Here is a 27263-nt window from a genome sequence, read left to right as displayed (position 1 = left end):
GAGGCAGCCAATCAATGATTCTCTCTCATTGATATTTTTATCTTCCTCTCTCTCCCTCAGGAATCGATAAAAAGTATTTTTTTTAAATGAATGAATTTGCGTAAATGTGCTTTGCTATAAATCCATTTAATGCGTTTTTACACAGGCATTTCAAAGTCATTGTGGAAATAACTACAAACATACATATTTACTCACAGAAAATGCCATCACAGCTTTATTATGAAACAGAGCTGTCAGAGTTCACCGAATGGTGCAAGAGTTCCATTACAAAAGGCCTTACACTTCTCCCAAAGAACAGAGTTGCATGCCATCACAGCCAGTGGGCACACACCTTACACAGCACACACCCTGCATAAAGTATACACTACAGAAAGAATATATCTGAAAATACTATATTTGTTCTCATTACAAATCGTGGTTATAAAATACTCTTAAATCTGGCTTAACATATAAAGATACAATTCAAACAATTAGTCCCTTATAGTAGGAGCCATTCAAGAAAAAAAAGTCCATAGGAGAATGATGTTATAAAATCCATGAGGAATCCCAACCTGGCCCGAGACTTCTCTTTGGCCAGTTAGAGGCAGCACCCAGGCAAAGGCTGGCTAGGAAAGGTCCCAAGTCCCTCTGGAGAAAGGAGCTCTGGTCGGGGCTCTGGCTAGTCCAGCTTCCGCCCTCACCTGTCCCTCACAGCGGTCCCAGGTCAGCGTGAGGGAGGGAGAGCCAGGGCGGGCTCCCATCCAGTCCTGGGCCACCACAACGGCACTGGCTCATGTAAGCACGATGGACTGGTGAGATGCTTTGCCCACCTGAGAAGCCCAATAATCAGAACGGGTGATGGTGTTTTACAAGCCCGTGTTTGATGGCCCTCAAGCTCAGGCACACTTCAGAGGGACAGGCACAGAGTTCCCCAAAAGGTAGCATGTGACCAAAGAGATTCAGATACTACCTGCTCCCAGGCACCTTCACTGAAGTGTTTGTTTTATAATAGTATACTCATCAAGGGGATAAATATTTCTTTCCCTAAAAATCAATAATCAATCAAACAGTATTCAATAAGAATCATTGACTTAATAACATGGTAACACTTTTTTAATATGCAAAATCCATTCCTTCTGGATACTGATTTGGGGCAAACTCTACCCAGAACAGCAATCTGACAGCCATGCTGAGCAACTGCCGTGACCTAACTCCCAAGTGTGAAACCTCCACTTCCTTCCTTGGCAGGTGGGAGAGAAAGATTCTTGATTGCACCTTCTCTAATGAAATAAGCCCTTCACTTATTTTAAATTGGCAAACAGTATTCAATAAAATCAAAACCTGAGAACCACATTTTAATACTACTTCCTATTACTCGTCAGTCTCAGAGCAGAAGCAGATCCGGTAGAATCCAGTCCATGACTCCGCGCGGCTCCATCAGCAGGGAAGACTCAGTAGTCAGACTCAGAATCCAGTGACGAGCTCTCCAGGGTCGCGCTAATGCAAGTGCACGTCGAGGCCTGCTCTTTGTGCAAAATACCCAACTCCCACTCACATTCCGTTTAAACTACAGGACAACCCATCAGCTCTAGAAAACATCTACATACAACTGGGGGGGGGGGGGGGGGACTAGAAGGAAATATACCAAAATATTAATGGTTGTCCTTGAGCTATAGAAATAGATTACCTCTCCGATTATTTTGTAGTATCCCAGTTTTCTTTAAAGAGCAAGTAGTGCTATCAAGGCATTATAAATATGTATGTAACTATAAATATGAATACCACCCACCTAACTTAAATACTCTCTTGATTTGCCATCCCACACTGGCAAGCTACAGTTCAATCGAGTTATGTTTTGCCCTCCTCAATACACCCCACTCCCCACTTCTTTCTCAGCCCTCGTTGCATTAAAACCAACCCCCAGCAGGGCATTGTTTTCCTATCAGAAGCATTCCTCCTGACATCTGAGCTTAGTCCTTGTGCTCGGAGAGTCAGGCTACTTTCTTACTTCCAGCAGTCACCGCTTAGCCCCGTTTCCAAAGGGTACCCCAAAACTTCCAGAAGGTCAAAGCCTTGGGAGCTGAAGGGAGTGCTCCCCAGGGAAGCTGCCCTGCATCTGATGGAGGTAAATGGTCCATCCTTGACAACGCTCCCCTCGCTAAGGAACCCTCCAGACACACACACACGCACAGACACGCCCTACCCTCTCTCTCTGCTTCTCCTGGTGTACGCTCCCACGCTAAGACAGGTGGGCTTAGAACACACCAACCCCCTTCCTTGGGGGCATTCATCATGCAGAATGGACGAAACCAGGATCTGCCTGCTAAGCCAACCTGCAGAGGACAGTCTGACATTCCCCTTTTAGAAATTCTAGACGTGAAACCCAAAGGACTCAGCAGTTTTCCAATTCTGTCTCATGAACCACCTAGGCTGCATAGAGGTGGGTTAGAGGTTCCTGAAATATTTAACCCAAGTACAGTTTTTAGAATATGTTTTTACACTACAGTATAGCGATATGTACACTCATTCAATACCACATTTTCCTACCTTGAAAACCACCAAATTGTTAATTTGCCTTTTCACTGCCTCCTAGATTAAAGAACTGCTGTATGTTTAACCTTAAAGTAAATTTAAGCTAATAAAGCCCACTTCACACATTGGGGTTCCGTAAAGATTTCTTACTGCCAACAGGGTTCTGCTGCTAAAATAATTTGAAAACCAGAGAAGATAAAGTCATTCGTTCTTAAACTATAAATTCCGTTCTTTCGTGGGGTTTTGCCTTAGATCCTGTGCAGATTCCAGCCGGAGGAACAGCTGCTGGCCAGACCCCACACTGTGCTGCCCCACTGGGAGGTGCCTGAGACAGTGGCGAGTCTGCGGGCTGCACAAGGGCAGCCTGCCCTGCCCTCGCACGGGGGGAAGGGTGCAAAGCAGGAAGCGCCCAAGTGAGAATGAGTGTTCCTGAGGTCTTGAATCCCTCCCTCACACCTTCATGAGGGTGTGGAGTCTCCCGTCCATTCCGGTGAAGAGGAGACTTGGTCGTAGCCAGTGTCACTTTAGGTGAGAAAAACTCGGAAGCGACAGCTTCGCTCTGCTGCTCCAGCCCAGGCCCAAGCAGCCGGTGCATGGTTCCTGCCAGCACTGGAGGCTGCGGACCCAGTGCTCGGAGCATCTACAGACAGCGTGGAGATCACCACCATAGCGAAAGTCAGAGAAAGAATGGGGATGTTCTTGAGGTAATGTCCAGGCTGCATACAGGAGATGTCCAATGAGAACTCATTTCCAAACTTCGTGGCTGCTCCCAGTTCTGAGCCCGGATGCCCACCCTCACGGTTGTCACAGCCCTTCGAGGATGTTAGAAGTCAGGCAGGGAGATGGGGTCTGGGGAGGGACCCAGCGACCCCTCTGTGTCTGAGGCTCCCGGGCTGGGCTGGGGGACAACAGTATCAGTATTTAAACCCTTTGTCATCTTCAGAAATGGCTTCGAATGGAGAGTCGTTTTGGCATAGAGGGGTTTTCTCCTTCGCTTTACCCTCACCTGTCAGGTCTCCATCTCTCGGCAGAGGTAGAAGTGAAAGGATCCACAAAGGCATGTGAAACCCGGGTGTTTGGGTGCTACAAGCAGAAAGCTAGCTTCCCTAGCCACAGGTGTGCCTGTGAGTGTGCATGTGTGTGCGTGTGTGTGGTTTTCCCATGTGGGAACCTGGCGTCCTCCATCAGAGGGTGGAGGGTGCTGTCTGTGGCAGGATCTGACTGTCAGCAGGAATGGCTGGGTCAGGAGCCCTCAGACCCGCAGGAAGCAGGCACTGAGTCCCCCTATTGGCTCCATCTCTGGGAGCAGTGGAGTCCTGGGGTCCACACATACCAGGGAAAGCCCAAGAAAATAGCATTTTTTAAGAAAATAGACCCCACCCCCAACTCTGAGACCCCCCAGGGGTCTTTGCTGGCAAGAAGCCTGAGGCGGAGAAGCCTGCCCTCCGTCACGTGGTCTTGACCGAGGACTTCTTGTGGGCGCACAGCAGGGACACGTAGGGGACGCCGATGAAGGCCCACTTCTCGCTGGGCCAGAACCGGATGACCGGGCCTTGCTCAGGGATCTCGGAGGCGGCATCAAAGTAGGCGAAGCACACGCAGCCCAGGTAGGCGGCCAGGCAGATGAGGATGTGCCTGGAAGGGAGGGAGACAGGACGGGAGGTGAGACCTGCCCTGGCAGAGGCTGCGCTGCCTGCTGCGGGTGCCTCCCCCCAACCCCTTCTGGCCTGACCCACCCTTCCTGATGCATGACCTTTGACCTTTGGGGGGCCTCTTCTCATTAGCAAGGGGAAAAGGAGGTCAGCAATCCCCGGTGAGCAGGGGAATGATAAATCTGGAGCAAACAGCCTGTTTTAGAATGTTCTGATATTCCAGCTTGGTAACAGGAACCACCATGCAAATGCCTTTGGGATCCCACCCAGAAGACTGAGCCCAGGGTTTACAACGGGGCTAAGAGGGTGGACTTACAAAGCACACTGTGAAGACTGATCAGACACACAAAGTAAATGAAGATAACAGACAGGCCTTAGTAAGGAAAGCTGTCCATGACCTAGTATTTGTGTGAGGGAGAGCAAAGGACCAGTTTGCATCATGTATAGAATGATGCTATTTTTATTTTTAAAAAGCCTAATGGAGACATACATATATTCAAGAAGGATATACTTCAGGCCATTAACAACCGTTCTCTCTTTGGTAGATGGAATTATGAGAGCGTCACTCTTTCTATATTCCTCTATATTGTTTAAACTTGCTATTAAAAAGCAAGCCATTTTATAACCGGGTCAAAAAGATGGTCCATTTTGACAAACAAAGCAGAAAGTACACCAAATTTAAAAACAAATTGAAATTTAAACCAAAATTATTGCAGTATAATCTCGAATTTTACTTACGTTGTCAGTGTGCCCAAGGAACTTGCTTGGGTCAACAAAAATGTACTGTATCTTGAATGAGGTCATATTCACACAGGTGTACATACTTACCAGAACTCACCAAAGCACACACTAACATCTGTGCATTTTGTTTTGCTTTTTAGGGGAGAGCAGGAAGGCAGTCCCCACTACCACATGTCATGCAGCTGATTTCCCACATTCGGGGAAATCACAAGGTCAGCACACCGAGCACAATGCATAAGCCTCGCCCGGGAAAACTACCTCTGTGATCATGGCATCTCCCCGCAGGGTAAGTATTAATCTGCGAGTTCTATTATCTGTCATTATAACTCAACAAACATATAAAGTGTTTATAAACTCACTAGTGTGAGTCAAGGTTGAAATATCAGGCAATGGATACTAAGGCTGGAATCCCAATTTGAGCTGTTCTATTTTATTTCACCTTTTGCAAAGAGTTCTGAAGTCCCCAGGCCTTTTTATTATTATTCATTTTTCAATTAGAATTAACATACAATAATGGGAGTCCCCAAGCCTTAAACTGGGAGCAGATTGGGTCTCAAGGTGGATTATATATACAAGGTCACATGTTCAAGGAAATGCAAGTGAACGCTTCCCAACCATCTGGTTTTGAGGCATCTCCTGACAGAAGTCAAACTTCGTCTGAATCAGATCTAACAGTTTTTCCAACTCGTTACCAATGGAATTCCCTCCTGGAGGCTCTCAATCTGCAAGGGACATCCTACATGTTTCCCCTGGTCCCCGTTGTTGCTTGCATTACAAGTCCTGGAGGACAGCGAGGGGAAGGTGACTGGGTTTGGAGTGGAAGTGGTTGCCAGGAAGCCACTCAGCTTCCTCCTCAGCGTCTGAGAGAATGCTGCACACTTCGCAACCAGCTTCAGTGTTTTACCCAATAGTGTCTCCTGAGCACCCCAGGTACAGGTGCTCCAAGTCCCTCTTATCGGACACCGAGGCTGGTTTTATATGACCAGCTGGAGTCATGAACAACTCTACTTCTCTGGGCCACTGCCTTCACCTGTGAAATGAATGGGTGAGACTGTCCATAGATGACCTGGGAGGCCCCAGAATTCACCTGATCATTCAAACCCAAAAGGGAACGTGGGTTGACCAAAAGGTACGACACCTTGAGAAAGGTCATATTTACCTCGCTGTGGTTCCCGGCTGGACGTCCCTGGACTGGCCCCCACGTTCGCCCCAGGCTTTCCCCGCCTCTCCCGCCCGAGTGGTCTGGCCAGAGCTCAGGTGACAGCTTCGGTTTTCAGGCTCCGTTATGTGTTAATAATGGAGCTAGAGATCAGAGACCCAGACTTGAAGCATAAACAATTAGGTCTTTTTGTTCTGGCTGAGCCAGTTCCCGGGAGCCCATTCTGCTTTGGACAGTCGTTTCTGCTGCTTCTGAAAAGTCTGACAGTGTCTGAGGGGAGGGGGCACTCAGACTCCCCCGTCCCTGGGCACCTGGAAGGAGAACGGAGCCTCCCGGTCCTGCAGCCTCCTTCACACACACACACACACACACACACACACACACACACACACACCCCCCGGCAGGGCTTACCACACGCAGTGCAGGTAGGGGAAGTGGAAGGACGACAGCAGCTCACAGAAGGCTCGGTCACTGATCCAGCAGAAGAGAGCTAGGGTCCACCAGAGGCCGGAGAAGAGGCCCAGCTTAAACACGCGCACGTTGTCACACCTGCACGGGACCCCGATGTCATCAGTCCTGGTTTCCGCCCACCTCCCCAGCCATGGGTCTGCTTCCTCACATCTCCCAGCCCCTTGGCACTGGAACTCCTACCCCACATACCGCCACTCCGCCAGCTCGTGGATGTGGGTCCCATATGTACACAGAGGGGCCCCAGAGCCATCCCTCTCACCCAGGCCCCTCCCTGTCTCCAGACTCCAAACCCAGCTGCCTTCTAGACATGTCCACCGATGTCTCAGATAGATCCACATTTAACATGTCCACAATGGACCCCAACCCTTCCCCTGATCAAAACCTATTCTTCTCCAGCTCTCTCAGGAAAATAAGTCATTCCATGTCAGAAGCTCAAATCAACTATAGAGACAATTTATTCTGCACTCTAAAAGGCAAAATAAACAGGCTTCTAGCCTTGCCATTTTTTAAAGGTAAAATGAAATCTGACAGAAGCAAATATCAATAAATATATAGGCAATTGGTCTAGCACTGAGTATACACTCAGTTTAATTGATGCCAGAAAGTTTGGCTTACGGAACAGCCCAGCACAGAGAGCTGGAGACGCAGTGTGTGTGCTGAGTGGCAGAAAGAGGTGGAATGTCATATGGTGATTCCCCTGGCCAGGAGGGGGGATGGGGCTGTTACCTGGGATGCTGGGAGGGAAGCACTGCCCAGTCAGGGTCCAGGGAAGCTTGCACTGTCCCTTCCTCTGTTGGCGAAGGGCAGACCCTGCCAGATGCCGCACACCAGGCTTATTTGCACTTGGGGCTTATCCAAACCTGACTGCCACTGGGTATAACCCCACTTTTCAGGGCTTGGATCAAAATGCCAATGTGAGGTTAAGTGCAAAAGCAGAACCCAACTTTAGAATAGAAAAATCTGAGCAGAAGTCTACTGTTGCTTCTCTCCTTGACCCTCTGTTGCATTCTCAAAGTTTTCCTTAACAATCAATTCACTCCTACAATCGGGGGGGGGGGGGGGGGGGGAGAGTCGATTTTACAATATTTTACATGTAGCTGAGTCACTTGGTAATGTGACACCACCACCAAAATTTCAGCAAACGTCAGATCATGACCCCAAGTCATAATAAAGGTTATTTCCTCCTGCTCTGAGAGAAGGCTCAGAAAGGACAATGAAAAGACTAGAAACAAGCTCTAGGATTGAGGCTAATGAGAAAGAGAAAAGGTGACTATTCCAAATCCATTTCAGATGTCTTTATCAGCTATTTAACTGAGTGTGTTTTTCAAAGGGTTTCAAGATCTGTTAGTGGCCCTCGCTGGTTTGGCTCAGTGGATAGAGCACCGGCCTGTGGACAGAGGGGTCCTGGGTTCGATTCTGATCAAGGGCACATGCTCGGGTTGCGGGCTCAATCCCCAGTGGGAGGCATGCAGGAGGCAGCCAATCAATGATTCTCTCTCATCATTGATGTTTCTATCTCTCCCTCTCCTTTCCTCTCTGAAATCAATAAAAATATATATTTAAAAAAAAAAAAAAAAAAAAAAAAGATCTGTTAGTGTTCGGAAATAGGTATCTTAATTCCCTGGTCCTTGAAGGCTCCTCAAAGAAGCCAAAGAGGCAAGACCGACAGTGTCCCTCCGTGGCCAGCTGGCAGGCTTACCGACCTCTTCGGCCACCTTTGGCCCTGCCTGGTATTGCTGACAATCAACGCAACCCCCAGAGGCAGAGCAAAGGAGAGAAATGTACATGTCCCTGCTCAAAACAAAGACTGAGAGCTGACCAACACATTCCACAGAGTGACGTTCACTGGGGGACAGAGAGAAGATACCATGTCCTCGGCAGTGAGAGTGTCATGCATTTCTAAAAGCGGGTGCACAGAGCAGCAGCGTTTTCTAAGAGCACGGGGGCCGAAAGATGATAGTTGTGTACACAAAGAGCTCAGCTAAAATGTTTCCCCATATCAGCCTGATCTCCGAGTATACAGCTCCCCGAAGAAAAATGCTCACCCAAGGACAAAAGGCTTTCCTGCTGGCTTGTGAATAAGAAACGAGGTCTCAGAGAAAGTAGCCATCGACAGTCCTACACCAGAAGTCAATGTTACCTTGCACACAGACATGCATTTCTTTTTCCCTCTGTGTGTGACTGCAGCTGCCCCTTTAGGACTCTTCTCCTTATTCCTGTCACATGAACAAACCTATTCTCCTTTCTTAGCGTTTACACACTCTAGGCCCCTCGGTCAGGGGCACACTATCGATAGATCCTGGAGATGTTTCTGCTAGGCTAGCTTTGGACCCCTAAGAGCTGCTGCACCCACAAAACAACTGCTCCCTCTTTCAGGAAATGAGATCGAACTTGCTTTCAAACAGCTGTCAGGAGCTAACGAAAAGTCCAACTGCTCCTCCACACTCGGGGGAGGGAAGAACCAGGAGCTGGTGTGTCCCTGTCGCGGGGACAGCGAAGGGCAGGGATAGGCACCCACCTCTTGAGCTCTGCGATGAGCAGCGCAGTGCAAGGAATCCCCAGCGTCATCAGAGAGATGTTGTTGATGGCGGGCTTGACGAATGCCAGGCACGTTGTAACCGCGGACAGGACGCAGACCACTGCCTTGAACCTGCCCCTGCATCGGTGAAAGCAAAGCCCATCCATTAGCTAAGGAGGTCTTTTTTTTTCTCGTTTTTTAATTAAGGTATTATATGTGTACATATCTTACCATTACCCTCTACCCTACTCCCATACATGCCCTTGCCCCCAGAGTTTTGCATCCATTGGTTATGCTTATATGCATGCATACAAGTCCTTCAGTTGATCTATCTCCCCCACCTCTCCCTAACTTTCCACTGTAATTTGACATTCTGTTTGATGCTTTACTGTCTTTGTATCTATCTTTTTGTTCAACAGTTTATAATGATCTTTGTTATCCATAAATGAATGAGATCATGTGGTATTTTTCTTTCATTGACTGGCTTATTTCACTTAGCATGATGTTCTCCAATTCCATCCAGGTTGCTGCAAATGGTAAGAATTTCTTCTTTTTATGGCAGCATAGTATTCCATTGTGTAGATGTACCATAGTTTTCTGATCCAGTCATCTGCTGACGGACCCCTAGGCTGTTTTTAAGTCTTAGTTATTGTAAATTGTGCTGCTATGAATATAGGGATGCATATATCCTTTCTTATTGGTGTTTCCAGTTTCTTAGAGTATATCCCTAGGTGTGGGATTACTGGGTCAAATGGGAGTTCCATTTTCAGTTTTTTTAGGAAACTCCATACTGTTCTCCACAGTGGCTGCACAAGTCAGCATTCCCACCAGCAGTGCATGAGGGTTCCTTTTTCTCCACATCCTCACCAACACTTGTCGTTTGTTGATTTGTTGATGTTGGCCATTCTGACAGGTGTGAGGTGGTACCACATTGTTTTGCATCTTTTGGATAATCAGTGACTTTGAGCATGTTTTCATGTGTCTCTTGGCCTTCCTCCTGTCTTCTTTTGAAAAGATTCTATTTAGGTCCATTGCCCTTTTTTTTATTGGATCATTTATCTTCCTTTTATTAAGTTGCATAACTAAGGAGGTCTTGTTTGTCAAATGTGGACAAAGTGCAGGCACTGCTGGTGGGAGTGGAAGCTGAGAAGAAATTGTGCACCACGTACCCAGAGCCTAAGAACCACTCACACTCACAGGCTTCTAGGAATTTATCCTCAGGGAATAACCAGAAATTTTCTAAATACTCAGCCACGAGAACGGCAAAATTATAATCAACCTCAGTCCCCTAAGGGTGAGATATGGATACTTGTCTTCTCATTCTTTTCCCATGTTTTACGGGAAAACGTTTGTTAGCAGGATTTGGTAAACATTTCTGGACAGGGTCAGACAGTGAATGTTTTAGGTTCTGCAGGTCACACAGTGACTTCCCTCTGCCACTGTGGACAGTAAGGGCGTGAACGGGCAGGGCTGTGCTCCAAGACAACTTGATTTGGAAGGACAGGCAGTGGCCCAGTTTGGCCCACAGAACAGAGTTTATCAGCCCCCGTTCTGCAAGCTTCCTGGTTTAGAAGAAAAACGTCACTCTGGCCAGTGTGGCTCTGTTGGTTAGGTGTGGTCCCAGGCACGGAAGAGTTGCCAGTTGGTTTCCTGGTCAAGGCACATGCCCCAGTGTCGGGTTCAATCCCCAGTAAGGGGGCGTGCAGGGGGCAGCCAATCAATGTTTCACTCTCCCCTCCTCTCTCTAAATATCGTGTGTGTGTGTGTGTGTGTGTGTGTGTGCGCGCGCGCGCGCGCGCGCGCGCAAAAAGAAACTTCCTGTGTCTAGCTCACAAAAGTAGAAGTCTTTAAAGCATTGTGATCGTGTCTATATTTACTGACAATCCACAGTCTAGGATGCATTGGCATTTTGTGTTGACAAATTTCTGACACGAAAAATCTTAGAAAAATGACTGACAGCCTCCTCTCACTCTGGGTGGAGGTGCTGTCAATAGGAAGAGCCAGAATCGGCGACGTGATCCTGATCGTGCTGCTTCCTCTCTCCTCGGGACCCCACTTCCTTATCGAGAAAATGAAAAGTCTGAACCAGATCGTCCCTACGGCCTCATCTATGCCTGAAACGTAAGAGCTCGTGATGTTCCTGACGTTTCTGGGATGAACACAGTTTACTTTGGCCAAGAGCCCTGGAACAGGTCACAGTTAGGAAACTAATTTAAATGAAATTCCTTCATTAAAAAAATCAAAGTTCATTGAAACCTTAAAAATACAAATTAATCTCTTAAGAGGAAAACCATTTATCTTCAAGGCACAGGAAATCATTGATCAAGCTGCCAACTTTCTGAGCGGAACGAACGGGAACTGCAGCCCTGAACTTCGACCAGAGGAAGAAAATATGTCTGGGAAAGGATCCAGGCGGCAAACCCCGGGAGAATCGTGTTTTTCCCTGACCTTGGCTGGCATCCTTGAGCTACTGGGTAAAAGGCTGCTGCTCTCCCAGCCCCATCATGTGTATAACCCTTGGGGACCCACAACAACCCTCTCCCCTGGGTTGAGGAGTTGTGACACATGCCACGGCTTTGGACCTTGTTAGACTGGGGAAACACAGTTAACACTTCCACATGGCCTCACCTCCCTGTACCCAGTGGTTTGGATTCAGACACAGGTTCGAGAGAGCCACAAGAGTTCTCAGCACGGGTGTTCCGGTGTGACCCGTGTGTGTCCACTCTGCTCCTCACGCAGTGGCTGTGGCATCTCTGGCAAATCACGGGACTCTGCCCAAGCTCCCGGTTTCCCATGGGCCAGTGAAGACACCTGCCTAAGGGGGTTTCTGCAAGCATCGCAGCACTCCATACAGTGCCCGGTACACCGTGTCTGCTCATAAAACCCGCAATCACTGCCACCGCTTGAGAATAAATGCTCTTTAAGATATTATTGTTGTTAATAACAGCACACGCGCGCGGGGGAAATCTGACTGAGCTGGTGTTGCAATCACCGAAGACTCTACTGCCAGAGTTCAAAGGCAGCAAGCTCGACACAACACGCTTTCGGGACGAGGGCAGCCACCTCCTACATCAGTCCAGCGGGTGTGGGGGAATGTGCTTGGGGAAGGCTGCTTGGCCATCCAGGACATCCTGTGAAAGCCTGATGTCGCAACCAGAAGGCACCAGAAATCACGTGGCAGCCCAGCAGGCCCGGAGTGACTGAGGCCCTCGGTACGAGAGAGCTAGCGATAGCCAGCAGCCAGGGGCCCACAGGCTGTTTCTGAGCAATGATCCTGTTGTCAACTATCCGGCCCTTTGTGGGCTCCAACTGAACACAAGGTCAGGGAACTCTTAGTACCCCTTCTTCTTGTGCTCCCCAAACCAAAACCTAGCCACCCGGCACCATCACCATATTATGATTAAAACAAACCTATTACTGTTATCTTTAGCTACCACTGAAAGCAGTAGTTTTCACTCGGTCAGGCCCTCTGCCCATTTTTAAAATCAAGTATTTGTAATGGCCCCTTTACTCCTCTGAAGTAAAATGCAATTTTTGGTGAGAAAAATGTCCCATCATTGTGAGCACTATAAACTTCCAAGATGCCCCTTAAGAGGCAGAAAGGTCCCTGGTTAAGATCCACTGCTTTAAACTACCCTGTAGTGTTCAAACAACCTATTTAGGACAAGCCCCTGACAGTCACAGGACCACAGCAATTGGTCTGGAAGGTCAAAAAAGCCCTGTCGTTTTATAGGTGAGGAACTGATAAGGCTCTGAGAGTTGGAGATGGTGACCCCAAGTCACCTAGTCAGCATGAGAGCAGGACACGCAGACCCCAGCCTGCACCCTTGGTATCCAGGAGTCAAAAAATGAGCTGCATGATACTAAAGTGAGGTCTGTCCCTAGACTTTGCAGAGCAAACTCTTCAAAAACCACAGCAGGATAAATTGTTTTAGAATGGATATAATTCGTCTATAATACTTCTTGTTTTTTGTTTTTTTTTCTCAAAACAAAAATGTCTAAAAATTATTAATAATCATCTATAGTGGAGTGTATGTCCTGACAATTCGTAAGAACATTCTAGACAAGAAGAAAAAAATGCCCTTCTTTTTTTAAACCCACCAATTATTCCTATATACATAATGCCTGCTGTTCTAGTCATCCTTATCTTCAAACGCATATCCCTATTAGTCATTCATAATTACTGCTAGCACTGAGTGAGTCCTTAATACGCTTTGTAAGATTTTATCATACATTTCTAACCCCATGAGATAGTACTGCTATTATCTCCACTTTACAGATGAGCAAAATGAGGTATCAGAGCTCTAAAAAAAAAAAAAAAAAAGTATATCATTCAAATCCATATCTGTCTGACCCAGTCACTTAGCTTCTATGCTCACTCCTCTCCTGCGTTTCCCACAGGAACTACTCTGAAAAGGTTTTTAGAAACAGTCCAGCAAATTCTAGGTCACAAACAAACAAACAAAAAGGAGAGATCAATGCTAACTATCTGATGCATTCAGGCAGCTAAGCCACGCAATCCCTGGTCTTCAGAAATGCTGGTATTGACCTGAAGTCTGTGGTCTGGCCTGCTACTTCCTGTAGAGCTGCCACCTGTCCGGGGCCCTGAGCCCCTCGAAGGGGTTGCTCTCCTCACTCCCCGCATCACTGCAAGTTGAAGACAGACAAGTGGAATCGACATCCTTACTTAGAGGGAGCGGCCTCCTGTAACAGGCACCGTTTCTGTCTTTGCTCATTGGAATCCTCAATGCCCATTCCCTCCTTCCATCTGTATGCATACCTCACAGAGGCCAGCAGCAATCTCGGCAACCTCTCCGTGCCATGGGCAGACATGAGAGCTAACTCTGAGCAATCACCCTGATCTTAGTACCTACGAAGTGCTGCAGTCATCTCGCAAAAACCCTAGAGCTACCTAATTTTATAGATGAGGAAATAGAAAGTTAGAGTGTATACAGTTTATAAACCGGGAAGCTAGGATTCAAACCCAGGTACTCTCCAAGGCTAGGGATATATGCATACGTGGTGGTCAGTGCCGCCAAAGGGCTGTGCTCAAATTGAGAAGAGGGGTCACAGCTTCCACAGAGAAATGGCGCTGGTGATGGAAAAGCCCCAAAGGTCCCAGACTTCCCTGCCTCCTCATGCTATGTTTTCATTATTTCAGGTGGTAAGCGCGAATTACTACAGCCATTGCCCCATTTTCTCATCTCCTGCTCATAACAACTTCAAGAAACGAGAAAAGAAAGAGCTTCTCTCTTATGAGTGCATTAAAACATGTCCCTTGGAATTTCAATCCAGGCCTCCAGAGTGCCACAAACAAATAAAACAGAACCCTGCTCCCATGTCTTCCACTTCTCGTTCAGATGCCAGGACTTGAAAGATGAGAGCCAAGAGCAAAACTCTCAACCCGACCGACCCCTGCCAGGCTCAGGGAAAGGACGGAGGGCTGGTGGGCACCTTCGGAGACAACAGGAAAAGCCAAGAGGAAATGGTGTGCGTAAGGGACAGAGTCAGAAAGTCCGCCTGCAAACTCACCTCATGACCCTGCCTGATGTCACTGCCTCCGACCCTCCCGCACCCCTCCCTCTCACAAGGCTTTCTGACCACCCTCAGTCGTTGTCCTGAAGCTGAACAAGAGAGGGGGCAAGACTAGAAACCAGAGCAGCTAAACCAACCTGTGTGGTTTAATGTGCATTTCCTCCACTGAGGACAAGGCCTCAGCCACATGGAGACCGGATTTCATTATTTCATCTAAGATGGGGAGTACCTCCTTTTCACTTCGACTGGTAAATAGCGGGTCTCTCTCTCTCTTTCTCTGTCTCTCTTCCTCTTCCTCACCCTCCCGCTCCCTCTCTCTTCTCGCCCTCCCTCCTTCCTCACCTCCCCCTCTCTCCACTTTTTTTTTCTCTTTCACTTTTTGATAAGTAACCTTCTTGAGGAGACCTCTTTCTACTTGATTATACTCAGAGATAACACTATTTAATTCAATTCCTGCTACCCATGATGAAGATCCTACAGCTAATCCATTTATAGTGTGTTTTCTCCCTGCCTCATTTAAAAATACATTTTCAGCCCTAACAAGTTTGGCTCAATGGATAGAGCATCAGCCTGCAGACCAAAGGGTCCCAGGTTGAATTCCGGTCAAGGGCATGTACCTTGGCTGCAGGCACATGCCCAGTAGGGGATGTGCAGGAGATAGCTCATTGATGTTTCTAACTATCCCTCTCCCTTCCTCTCAAAAAAAAAAAAAAAAAAAAAAAAAAAAAATCAATGAAATATATTTTAAAATAAAATAAGATACTTAAAAAAAGTTCATATTAAAAATTAACACGTGTTGCCAAAATTGGTTTGGCTCAGTGGATAGAGCGTCAGCCTGCGGACTGAAAGGTCCCGGGTTCAATTCCGGTCAAGGGCATGTACCTTGGTTGCAGGGGGAGTGCAAGAGGCAGCTGATTGATGATTTTCTCTCATCGATATTTTTAACTCTCTATCCCTCTCTCTTCCTCTCTGTAAAAACTCAATAAAATATATTTTTTAAAAATTGACATGTGCTCTTTGTAAAAAGGAAAACAGTGTAGATTAAAGGTAAAAATAAGCCCTAGCCATTTGGCTCAGTGGAGAAACCATCAGCCTGCAGACAGAAGGGTCCTAGGTTTGATTCCAGTCAAGGGCATATGCCTGGGTTGCGGGCTTGATCCCCAGTGAGGGGTGTGCAGGAGGCAGCCAATCAGTGATTTTGTCTCATCATTGATGTTTCTCTCTTTCTCTCTCTCTCTCTCTCTCTCTCTCTCTCTCCCCTTCTCCCGTCCTCTCTGAAATCAATATATATATATATATATATATATATATATATATATATATATGTACATATATATATTTTTTTAAAGGTAAAAATGAAAGCTCTCTCCCCACCCCAATTCCTAAGAGTGGTGGTAGCTGTCCTCATCCTCCCAGGCATTTGTGTGCACGTACAAAGACATATATACTCAACAAGAGGCTGTTTCATTCATTCTAAAATTAGAATATTGCACACACAGTTCTACAGTGTGATTTTGTATCCATTATATTTCATGGACATGCCTCCATCTCAGTCCATACACAATAGTTAATACTGTATAGCTCCTGTCCCTGTTCCAGCTTGCTTAACTGAATCCCTATCTTTTAGACTATTTATCCATAGATACCTTGACAAACATGTGGGTAATATGTTCTGGGAACATTTATCTTTATGAGGGTAACTCTCCCTTCTGTTCCCTCAGATATTAATACCCTTATACAGCTCCTCAGGAAGGCATCCCTGACCAAGCTCCAAGTTACTACAACCCCTTAACCAGCTTCATTTCCGTCACAGACTTCTCTCTCCCTAATAGTATTTATGTTTGTTTGTTGATTCACAATCTCCCCAATCTCAGTGTAAGCTCATCCAGGGCAGAGGTTCTGTTGTTTAATTTACTGATACATCCCAGTGCCTAGAAGCCTAGAAAAATGCATAGTAAATAGTAAGGGTTCAAAAAGTATTTACTGGATGAATACTCAAGCATATAAGCATAACACAATGGATATTAAAGTGCATCCTTTCCTGAAATTCTGGGTTTCCACTTTGGAGGGGTGTGTGTGTGTGTGTGTGTGTGTGTGTGTGTGTGATCAGAAGCAAAAACACTGTATTTGGACAACTACAGTAATTATGGCTCCAAGAACCAATTCCTTAGTGGATTCTACTGTAAATTTATAAAATGGTGGAGTAGGTTGGACTAAAAGAAATATTCTAACAGGAAATCCAGGGTCTTTGAACTGCCCTTCAGGAATATCTCCCCCACTGACAACCTTTCCAATTTTTCTCATATCAAATAAGGGAGACATTTGACATTCTGTCCGTTATAGAAATTCTTCTCTAAGCATGTAGAATCCTCTGTCAGTTCATTTATACTGTCAGACTCTGAACAATCAGGGGGTATTAAACAGGTGTGCGATGAACTCGTCACCAGGCTGGGCTTCATCATGAGCTATGTTTCTTGACATATTACATGATGCCGGGTATTGCACCTAGCAGGGGCTAGCACAAGCTTACCTGTCATTCCGGAAGACCTTTGGCAGGTACCTTCTAGGGAACCACATGGCCAGAGCACACATCAGAACCCAAAGGATTGCAAGTTCATCAAGCATCTGACCCAGGAAGCTCAGAGTTGCGTGGAAGTAGACGGATCCAATTCCTAGAATCAATTACAACCAATAACAAGTGTCACCGAAGAAGAAAAGACTCACAAATTCAATACACTGCTTAAGGAGAGCCTTTCACCAACCACCGTCACAATTGCCAGATCGCTCGCTCTCTTTGAAAAAAGAAACCGAAGGGAGAAACTCACACCACCTAGGCATGCAGACTTTAAGTCTAGACAGAGAATTTTAAGGAGGGCCTAACTGTCAGCACTTCAGAACGTTAATGATCCCATAGCTGAGCACGGTCTCTCTTCATCCAGAGCCTGCATGGGATCAGGCAGTAAAAAGAAGTCAACATTCTCTCCCTGCTAAGAGTTGCCAATCTGCCTGTGGAAGGAAGTGGAAATTGCCCAAGAATTTCCCAGAACAATGAAGGATCAAACAACTAGATTTTTTTTTTACCTTTAGTCCATTAGAAGCCACAGTCTCATCAGAGTTCAATTGTCCCACATGACTTTCTTCAGACGTTCTCAGAAACTGCATTGGCATACCACCAATAGCAGTGACACAAATGAACTCTCAAATGCAATTAAGTGATAATGACCGCCAACCTTGTTATGGAGCCCATATTCACAAGAGTGCTTTTGGCCTCCAGCAAGCAACATGAAAGTACGCTAAGACGTCAGAGTGACTTTGGTTTACAAAACACAATGTTCACAGGAGACAGGAAGTGTTGGAATTCCATTTCCTCCCTTTCAGCCCATGCTCCCAATCGGGTCCACTTACCCACTACAACTAAAAGAGTCCAGATTAAGTAGATGCCACTGTTGAAGCACGTTGCGTACTGGCGGAACAAGCACATGCAGATGGGAGGTAAAATGAAAAACAAGACGTTGCTGATCTGGGGGGAAATGTAAAATGAAAAGATAAATATTAAGTAAAAGGGGGAGAAAACAAAACAAAACAAAACAAAACACAAAACACAAAGCAACTTGTTCCAAGCATGTCCTTTGCAAACTGAGATCAATGTGGCCATGCATCTTGCCTAAGCACTTAAACCTTCCTTCCTGCAGATGCACAATCAGGAAAACGTAAAACTTGAATAAGCATGTAGCGGGCTCCTTCCCGCCGCTTTGGTCAGAGCAGCAGCAATAACAACACTGCCGTCTGAAAGCTGCTCCCCCTGGATTCAAAGAATCCGGGACTTGTTCTTTTCCCGCTTAGACCAACTAAGCAGCATCGTATTGTAATTTACTGGCCCATACATTTTTTTTTAACCATAAAATCTATACTAAATAATGGTAAGGATAAAGTTAAATAAAGGTCAGGAGAACTAGACAAGTTGGAGCCCCAGGAACTTTCTGCCAGCAAGGCCAGCCTCTCCTCCCAGGCCCTCAGGAGGCAGATTCTCCCTAAATCCCCGTCTTCCTCTGTCACTTTCTCACTCTAAAACCTACTTCCAGGTGAATATCAAATTTGTAGCTTTAAAATTATACCATTTTATCTATTTTTTATTTTTTAAATATATTTTATTGATTTTTTTACAGAGAGGAAGGGAAAGAGATAGAGAGTCAGAAACATCGATGAGAGAGAAACATTGATCAGCGGCCTCCTGCACACCTCCCATGGGAATTGAGTGTGAAACCCAGTGCCCTGACCGGGAACTGAACTTTCACCTCCTGGTTCAACCACTGAGCCAAGCCGACTGGGCAACAAAATGATGTACCAGTTTATCTTTCAGACTTCAGTGCGATTTAAGCCTCTCTGTTATCTCTCCAGAAGGCATTTGGCTTTTATTTTAAAAAAAAAAAAAAACATATATATATATATATATATATTTTATATATATATATATTTTATATATATTTTATATATATATATAATATATAATAATATAAAATATATATATTATTGATTTCAGAGAAGAAGGGAGAGGGAGAGCAAGAAACATCAATGGGAGAGAATCACTGATCGGCTGCCTCCTACAGCCCTCTACTTGGGACCAAGCCCACAACCCCTGACCGGGAATCGCACTAGTGACCTCTTGATTCCTGGGTCTATGCTCAACTGTTGAGCTATACCGTCTGGGCAGCATTTGGCTTTTTAAAAACCATATTCTATCTAATATAATATTAAAATATTATCATTTCAACATGTAATCACTATGTAAGTATCACTAATAAGATGTTTTCCATTCTCTTCGTTCTGATCCAGGCTGTGAAGCCCAGTGTGAATCCCACACTGACCACACGTCTCCTTTAGGACCAGCCATACTTCACGTGCTCAGGAGCCACACGTGGCCCGGGACCACCGCTCTGGACAGAGTAGCTGTGCTGGGGCAGACCCATCTCAGCCCGGCCCCTGTCCAGTGACAACAAGGTAATTTTACGTTTAACTTACTGAGAAACCACCAGCCTCTTTTCAACAGAACCATCTAACATTCCTACAAGCAATGTACAGGGGTCCTAATGTTTCCATATGCTTACCAACACTTATTTTCTGGGGGTTTTGCCTGGTGAAGGCCATCCTAGAAGGTATGAAGTGGTGGGAATATTCAGCTTTTTACATTTCATCTCTAAGTGTGGAGAGACGGCTAAGTGCAGAAGGTGAACAGCTAAGTCTAAGTGGTGGGAATGAGGTGGGAGGGGTACACTCAAAAGGACTAAAGGAGAGTGCTTTCAGAGATGGAATGGGGCAGAGGAAGTCTGAAAAGCCACGGGCACGGGGGATTTTAAAGCACGAACTATGAGGGTGAGTGCCTGAACTGAACTGAAAGGACCGGGAAAGGTAGAAGGCTTTTTCCAGACTTACAAAACCACATTGGTGCACAGCTATACAAAATGCTTCCGCAAACCCCAGAACTTGAGGCCTACGACAGATAAGGATTGACACCGTCAGTGGCCAACATAGGTCTCCATCACCTTTTGTGAACAAGAGAGATTAGGGGTGACACCATTTTCAGCAAGAGGAGAAAGACAGAGTGGGAGAGAAATAATACCAGGAAAGACAGATAAGATCCTTTGTCGGGGACTGAATGGGAACAGGACTGCTGCCTTTGGTTAAAATCCCAGGCTGAAACCCCTAGCGGGCTGCATCGTTCTAGAAAACGGGGTACCTTCCTCTAGGTGGTCTACTCTGATGGGGACCACACTGGTGATCTTTGGTGCTTGGAACAACAGCTCAACCAACTGAGCCACATCAGCCAGGGCTGCAACGTTCTCTTCTCATTTAACAACATGCTTTATAAATCTTTCCATCTTAGTTCATATAGATTTATCTCCTCACTTGCGAAAAGTGCTGCAGTTGGCAGGAGTTTTTTGGTTTTCTGTGGGTTTTTTTTAGCCATTCCCCAGAGGAAGGACACCGATTTACAACCCCACCTACAATGTTGGAAAATTGTAACACATTTGTTTTTTATCCCCAATATATCTTTATTGCCTCAAGTCCTCTCAGGCTCCCTGGCATCAGCCAAGGGCAGCTAACTGCTGCCAAGCTGCCCCAAATGGCCCTATTAATTTATATTAACACTAACAAGGTATACATGAATCACTTTTAAATGTATTGACACATTACTCACAAAAGCATGAGTCATTTATGAAACCTGCAGTAAAATTATTATACTTCAAAACACTTTTTTTTCATGCACATAATAGAGTTCACTTAGAAGCACCATTTTAACAGATACACCCAAATAATATGAAATCACATTATGAACTTCTGCACAGCCCATCTATCAACATCTGCTGGCCTCACCAGGCCTTTTAAACAAGTCAGTCTATGAAAAGGAAAAAATCAAATTAGAAGGAGACGCTCCCCAAAGACAAAAAGAGGAAGGAACTACCAAAGAAATACGGAAAAGCAAATGAGTCGTGGTTAAAAGACGGATTCAGCGGCTCCATATCTCCTGCGACATGAAACTTCCTCTCAGAATCAAATGGGGTCACTAAAGTTGAAGAATAGTTCAGACAAGAGGTATTTTTTAAAGCCTATTGTTGGATTATCCTTTGGAGAATTGGATTATTTAATGCCTGTAAAACAGATTGTTTTAATTGAAAGGAAAGCAAAAAAATTTTTAATGTATTATTTCCTTAGAAAACTCCTCATTCTATGAATTCCCACATAACATTTGCACCAAAGTAATCTCATGACCACACTGCAATCTCATCCTGATGCATGTGAATGGGCACTTCCCCAGCAGAGGGTAAATACTGACAAAGCAAGAGGCTCTGAGTTTTTCATAAGCAGATAAGGGTCAACACCCTGAATAAGAAAATTCCCTGTGTGTCTTCATTGTATGCACATTCCTAACCATCCATCCCATTGCTCGCCTCCAGCCTCTGAGATGACCAACTGTCCTGGTTTGCCTGGGTCTAAGGAGGGTTTTCAGGACATGGAACTTTCACTTTTAAAATCAAGCAAGTCCACTTTTGTCCTTGGCAAACCAGGACGGGTTGGTCACTCTACACAGAAGTCGTCTTGCAAAATCCCCCCACTCCACCCTCCACTGTACACCAACCCCATGCCGAGCTCTAACACTTGGGTGACTTACACACACTCTTATTATGGCCTTCACCACCCAGATGGCTGTGGGTCCGGTCTCTGTGAAGACACACAGAAGTTGCCTAGTGGATGGATGGGTGGTTGGATGGATGGATGGATGAAAGATTATGTCCTATAGATAATGGGATGTGGCTTTTGGCATATAAAGAGGACTCTCCTTATCTGACTGGGGGAGGTAACAGATCATAGGTTGATTTTATGCATGTTTTGCTTCAAGACTTTTTTCAGCACCAGCTGATTTCCTTCTGTCCCCGAGTCACTGCCCAGCAACAGAGTCCCCAAAGGCTAAGTCCAGTGGTTAAAAGACACCCACCCCACTTGTCCAAAGCAGCTAGGTCTGGAGTCTTCCTCTTCAGTGTGGCTGGGGCCTTAAAACCTAAACATTAAAATAAAAAGCACCGAATTCACCTGGCTGGTATGACTCAAAGGTTGAGTGTTGACCTATGAACCAGGAGGTCAGGGCACATGCTGGGGTTGATCCTCAGTGGGGTCATGCAGGAGGCAGCCAATCAGTGATTCTCTCTCATCATTGATGTTTCTCTCTCTCCCTTTCCCTCCCTTTCTGAAATCAATAAAAATATATATTTTTTTTTAAAAACGAAACTAAATGTAATAAAACTTGTACATAGAAGAAATAGTGCAAAACGTGCTCAAGCAAAAGGCTGTGTTCTTAGAGAAGATATTTGTGTTTGGCTGAAGCAAAGGATGATAAGATTTAGGGCAAGGTGGGAGGGGGGTGGGGGTTAGAGGAGTGGGTGGAAAAAGGTGAAGAGATTAGTAAATTCAAATGGGTTGTTACAGAATAGTCATAGGGATATAAAATACAGCATAGGCAATATCTAATATTTAATAATGTTCTAATATTCTAATGTATGGTGTCAGATGAGATTTATCAGGATGATCACTTAGTAATTCATAAATGTCTAATCACTGGGGTGTGTACACCTCAAACTTATGTAATAAAGTATGTCAACTGAAATTGAAAATAAAAAAAGATTAGCAATAATTATCAGCCTTTAAAGCACATGTGTCAAACACAAGGCCCGCAGGCCAAATCCGTCCCACCAGGCCTTGCAATGTGGCCCGCACCGCGCTGTCATCACTGCACTCCGCTGCGTTTCCATCACAATGACAGTTTATGACTGTTCAGTAAACCATTCGGCCCGCGATTTAGGCTGGATTTTAGATTTTGGCCCCTTCTCTGATTGAGTTCGACACCCCTACTTTAAAGTGAATATGCCCTTTGACACAGTAATTCCCGATCTAGGATTAGCCCTTGCAAAAATATATCCAGATGCATGTATGAGGATAGTCAGAATGACTATATAATGTATGATATGCATCACTTTCAGAAACTAATAAAAACAAACAGCAATTGCATTAAAAGTCCATCAATAAGGAATTAACTGGTTAAATAGATTATGGCTAATCCATTAAATGAAATACTATGTAGACATTGTAAAAAGAAAAATAAGAGCCACTATAGGACTATCTCCAAGACATATTAAGTGAAAAAAACCAAGGTGCAGAAGTTTGTGTAGTAGCTCAATTGGGTTGAAAAAAACTTAGATTGGGTTTAATATGCAATATACATACATATTTCATAGACTCAGACAAATAATACAAGCACTTTTTTTAATGTATTTTTATTAATTTCAGAGAGGAAGGGAGAGGAAGAGACAGAAATATCTATGATGAGAAGGAATCATTGATTGTTTGCCTCCTGCACGCCCCCTACTGGGGACCCAGCCACAACCTGGGTATGTGCCCTTGACAGGAATCCAACCCAGGACTCCGAGTCCACAGGCCAGTGCTCTGTACACTGAGCCAACCAGTTAGGGCTGCAGTGCTTTTTATATGCCTAGAAAAAGTCTGAAAAGATACAGAAGAGCTCTAGCCAGTGTTTCTTGGTGGTTAGAGCATGGGTCTAACCAAAGGGTCACAGGTTCGATTCCTGGTCAAGGACAAGTACCTGGATTGCAGGTTCAGTCCCTGGCCCTGGTCAGAGCATGTGTGGGAGGCAACCAATCAATGTGTCTCTCTTTCTCTCTGACCCTTCCTCCCTCCCTTCCACTCTGTCTAAAAATCAATGGAAAAAAAATATCCTTGGGTGAAGATTAATAACAACAACAAATATACAGAAGAAAGGGTATTTTTCATTTTACAACATGAATACTCTGAAGTTTTGACCATAATCATGTATTAGTGTTATAATAAACAACAACCAAAACAATAAACTACTTTACACAAACTTTTCAAATCAAGCATCAAATGGTCCCAAGGCAGGATTTAAGTTAAAAAAACACACAACTGAATAACAAATAGATGTATGTGCCACATAAACAAATCTAAGGTGCTACCATGGCACTTGTATCTTCACGAGTTGTACCTTAGCAGAATCAGATGGACCAAATTCTAACTCTAGTTCTGCCATTTTTTTAAAGTATATTTTTATTGATTTCAGAGATGAAGGGAGAGAGAAACATCAATGATGAGAGAGAATCATTGGCCAGCTGCCTCCTGCACGCCCCCCAGTGGGAATCGAGCCCAAATCCCAAGCATGTGTCTTGACCGGGAATAGAACCATGACCTCCTGGTTCATAGGTCAACACTCAGCACTCAACCACTGAGCCACACCGGCTGGGCTCTGCTCTTTTCTTGACCTCAGCAAGTTGCATACTCTGTCTAGGCCCCGGTTTGCTCCTTTATAAAATGGGCACAGAAAATAGCAATCACTTCCGAGGGTGGCCCAGCAGAGCTTCAGCAACACAGTAAACAATCCATGGAAACTGGCATAACTGAAGTTGTAGTAGCGATGTGCTACCCCAGTGGTCGGCAAACTGCAGCTCTCAAGCCACATGCAGCTTGCCAGCCGCGGTTTGCCGCTCTGTTGACTTATGAGTTTGCTGACCACTGTGCTACCCCAAAGAGTCTTCTGGATCCCTCTCCCAGGCTTCTGACTTTACATTTCAACTCCTTAAACTTCTTCTCTAAAATTAGTGATAATTATTATTTTCTCCTATGACTGATAACCACACCTGCTGCCTTACTATGAGGATTTAATTAGATGCTAATCTCCAAGTAAAGGCTCACTGCCTTCCTGAGCACAGGAGTAAGAGGTTTGTCCAGTGACGTATAAGCACCACCGATAACCAGGGCACGGGGACAGAGAAGCTATGGTTTTTGCTAAACTCTTGGACCAACCAAGTTTGGTGACCAGCCACTTCCCTGAGACCTTAGGCTCTGGGCACTGCTGAAGCACATTTTGTGGCTTGTAAGTATTTCAAAGAGTAAGGTTTGTCAGGCAGACCAGCTGGGCTAATCAGCCACGATGCCGCAGCTAAAGATCAACAGTTGATTTCTTTTTTTTCTTTTACAGAGAGGAAGGGAGAGGGATAGAGAGCTAGAAACATCGATGAGAGAGAAACATCAACCAGCTGCTTCCTGCACACCCCACTACTGGGTATGTGCCTGAAACCAAAGTACATGCCCTTGACCAGAATCGAACCTGGGACCCTTGAGTCCACAGGCCGATGCTCTATCCACTGAACCAAACCGGTCAGGGCAACAGTTGATTTCTAAAAAAAAAAAAAAAAAAAAGATTTTGGCACCCACCACCTATCTGCTCCAATGGAACCAGATTAAAAGTGAAACCAAACAAATCCTCCCCTGTATCCAGCACTCTGGGGCTTTTCAAGGCAGGCCCAGTGCAAGCTATACAACCTTTTGGCCAAATAACCAGGCCTGACTCTCTGCTGGCCTCAGATTCCACCGATTATGACTCTGCAGAGAGTAGGAGACCCTGTCCCCCAGCTGTCATTTCTTCTTTAACTGGTGAAATCCCTGGTAGTGGTCTCCACTTTCAAATGGAGAACCTGAGTCACTGCCGTTGAAAGAACCCAGCCGGGCTCCATAGTGATGTGGGCGCCCCCTACACGGACAGGTGAGGTGTGGCCTCCTCCACTACCTGTATCTACGAAGAGCAGAAGACAAGGTGATCTTGAGGAACTAACCTAGCCATATAAAAGCAGGAGTGTTTGTAGAGAGGGCAGCCGCAGCCGTGGGTTTCAGCAACAAGAGGACCCAGGATACAGACTTCTGAATTGTGGCCCCCACCCACCAGAAAAGACACCATGCCAGCTCCCTTCTCAAGAGCTCGGTTTGCTCATCCGTGACCAGGAGGGCAGGGCCCAGCTCAGCAGAGATCCCTTCCAGGCAATAAACACCTGGCTGACGCCAACGTTCCCTCCAGCAAATCTACATGAACAAATCTAAATGAACATTCTAAAGAACCACCTCAACTTCTCAATGAACCTTAAGCCGGGAGTTCCTGTTGCTCCCCGTGAAAAGATAAACCACTCAGATGACCAAGCAAAGTCCTGCATTTGGTGCCAGAATCCTGAGCCGTGGGCACAGGTCTTCCCCTCGCAGTTGCCAAGCTTTTCCTCCAACCAAGACTAACAAGCACACAGGATTCTGCAGGGGGGGTGTTGCACTATCTGGAGACCTAGGCAAGTCCAGAAATCATGTCCACAATCACTGCCAAGTTTCCCTTTCCCTCCCCGGACCTCAGATCCAGAGCGTGCACACCCCTGGCCAGGGGGCGCTGAGCTGGAGCTGGCGCTGGACCGGGTACCAAGCAAGGCAAGGAAGTAAGAACTATAAGTAATTAACTTGGTTCCGGCCCAAAGGAACCATGGATGCAGACGCGGGTTGGGGCCAGTGAGCACGATCAGCGTGGGCCCCGCTCCGGAGCCCTGCGGGGGTGCCGCCCGGTGCCCGGGGCTCCCGGGCAGGTGCTCAGAGCAAAACCGCACAATGCGGCCCGACTGCGTCACGCCCCGGGGACCCCGGGGGCGGCCCGGAGCGGTCCCCGCGGGCTCCCCGCAGCCGGCCCAACGCAGAGACGGGCTGACACCAGAAACTGGCCCCAGGACGGGTGGGGACCGCACGACACAACAGTCAGCAGACTGGACCCGAGGAGGAAGCCGAGCCCGGCCGACGCGGTAGGGGCAGGAGAGCGGGACAGATGGAGACCTGGAGGGAGCGGGCGGGGAGGGAGCGTGGGCGGACCCTGGCCCGAGAGAGAGAGAGAGAGAGAGAGAGAGAGAGAGAGAGAGAGAGAGAGAGAGAGAGAGAGAGAGAGAGAGAGAGAGAGAGAGAATGCAATGCCTCGGGTACTCGCGGAGCCACCGCCAGGTTCCAGCCCCTCCCGCGAGCCCCGCGCCCCGCGCCCCGCACCGTGTTGTAGAACTCGGCGATGGCCGGCACGATGGTGTAGTTGTCCTCGCACCAGTCCACCTCCGAGCTGCCGGCCCGCAGCTGGTCCCACCAGTGCGGGGTGCTCATGGCTGCCCCGGAGCATGGGAGCAGACGCTCCCGAGGCCGAGAGGAAGCCAGAGCGGCTGCGAACAACGCCGACAGCGGCGGCGGCGGCGACAGCGGCGGTTTTATGCTCTCCGGGCGGCCGCCGGATGTGGCGCCCGGGGCCGGCCTC

The 27263-nt window shown here is 46.4% G+C and overlaps 1 protein-coding gene and 1 non-coding gene across 3 annotated transcripts; both read right to left on the bottom strand.

Moving 5' to 3' along the window:
* Positions 1–134: 134 nt before the first annotated feature.
* ACER2 (alkaline ceramidase 2) lies at positions 135–27263 on the bottom strand. 2 transcript variants are annotated; one of them, XM_036434154.2, is made up of 6 exons: positions 27008–27256; positions 17993–18107; positions 17118–17259; positions 9053–9190; positions 6475–6612; positions 135–4146 (listed from the first exon to the last, which is right to left on the bottom strand). In XM_036434154.2, the coding sequence occupies exons 1-6, from the start codon at positions 27113–27115 to the stop codon at positions 3960–3962; spliced, it is 828 nt and encodes a 275-aa protein (XP_036290047.1). In that variant the 5' UTR covers positions 27116–27256; the 3' UTR covers positions 135–3959. The 2 variants fall into 2 exon arrangements, with proteins under 2 accessions (XP_036290047.1, XP_036290048.1); XM_036434155.2 differs by lacking the exon at positions 9053–9190 and having other exon boundaries at positions 27008–27263.
* On the bottom strand, positions 5043–5198 carry LOC118716804. The gene has a single exon (XR_004987265.1). It is a non-coding gene; the product is annotated as a U1 spliceosomal RNA (small nuclear RNA).

Source organism: Pipistrellus kuhlii, unplaced genomic scaffold, assembly GCF_014108245.1.
Source record: "Pipistrellus kuhlii isolate mPipKuh1 unplaced genomic scaffold, mPipKuh1.p scaffold_m20_p_12, whole genome shotgun sequence".
In the NCBI taxonomy this organism is placed as follows: Eukaryota; Metazoa; Chordata; class Mammalia; order Chiroptera; family Vespertilionidae; genus Pipistrellus; species Pipistrellus kuhlii.
This window is presented reverse-complemented; position numbering and strand designations above follow the sequence as displayed.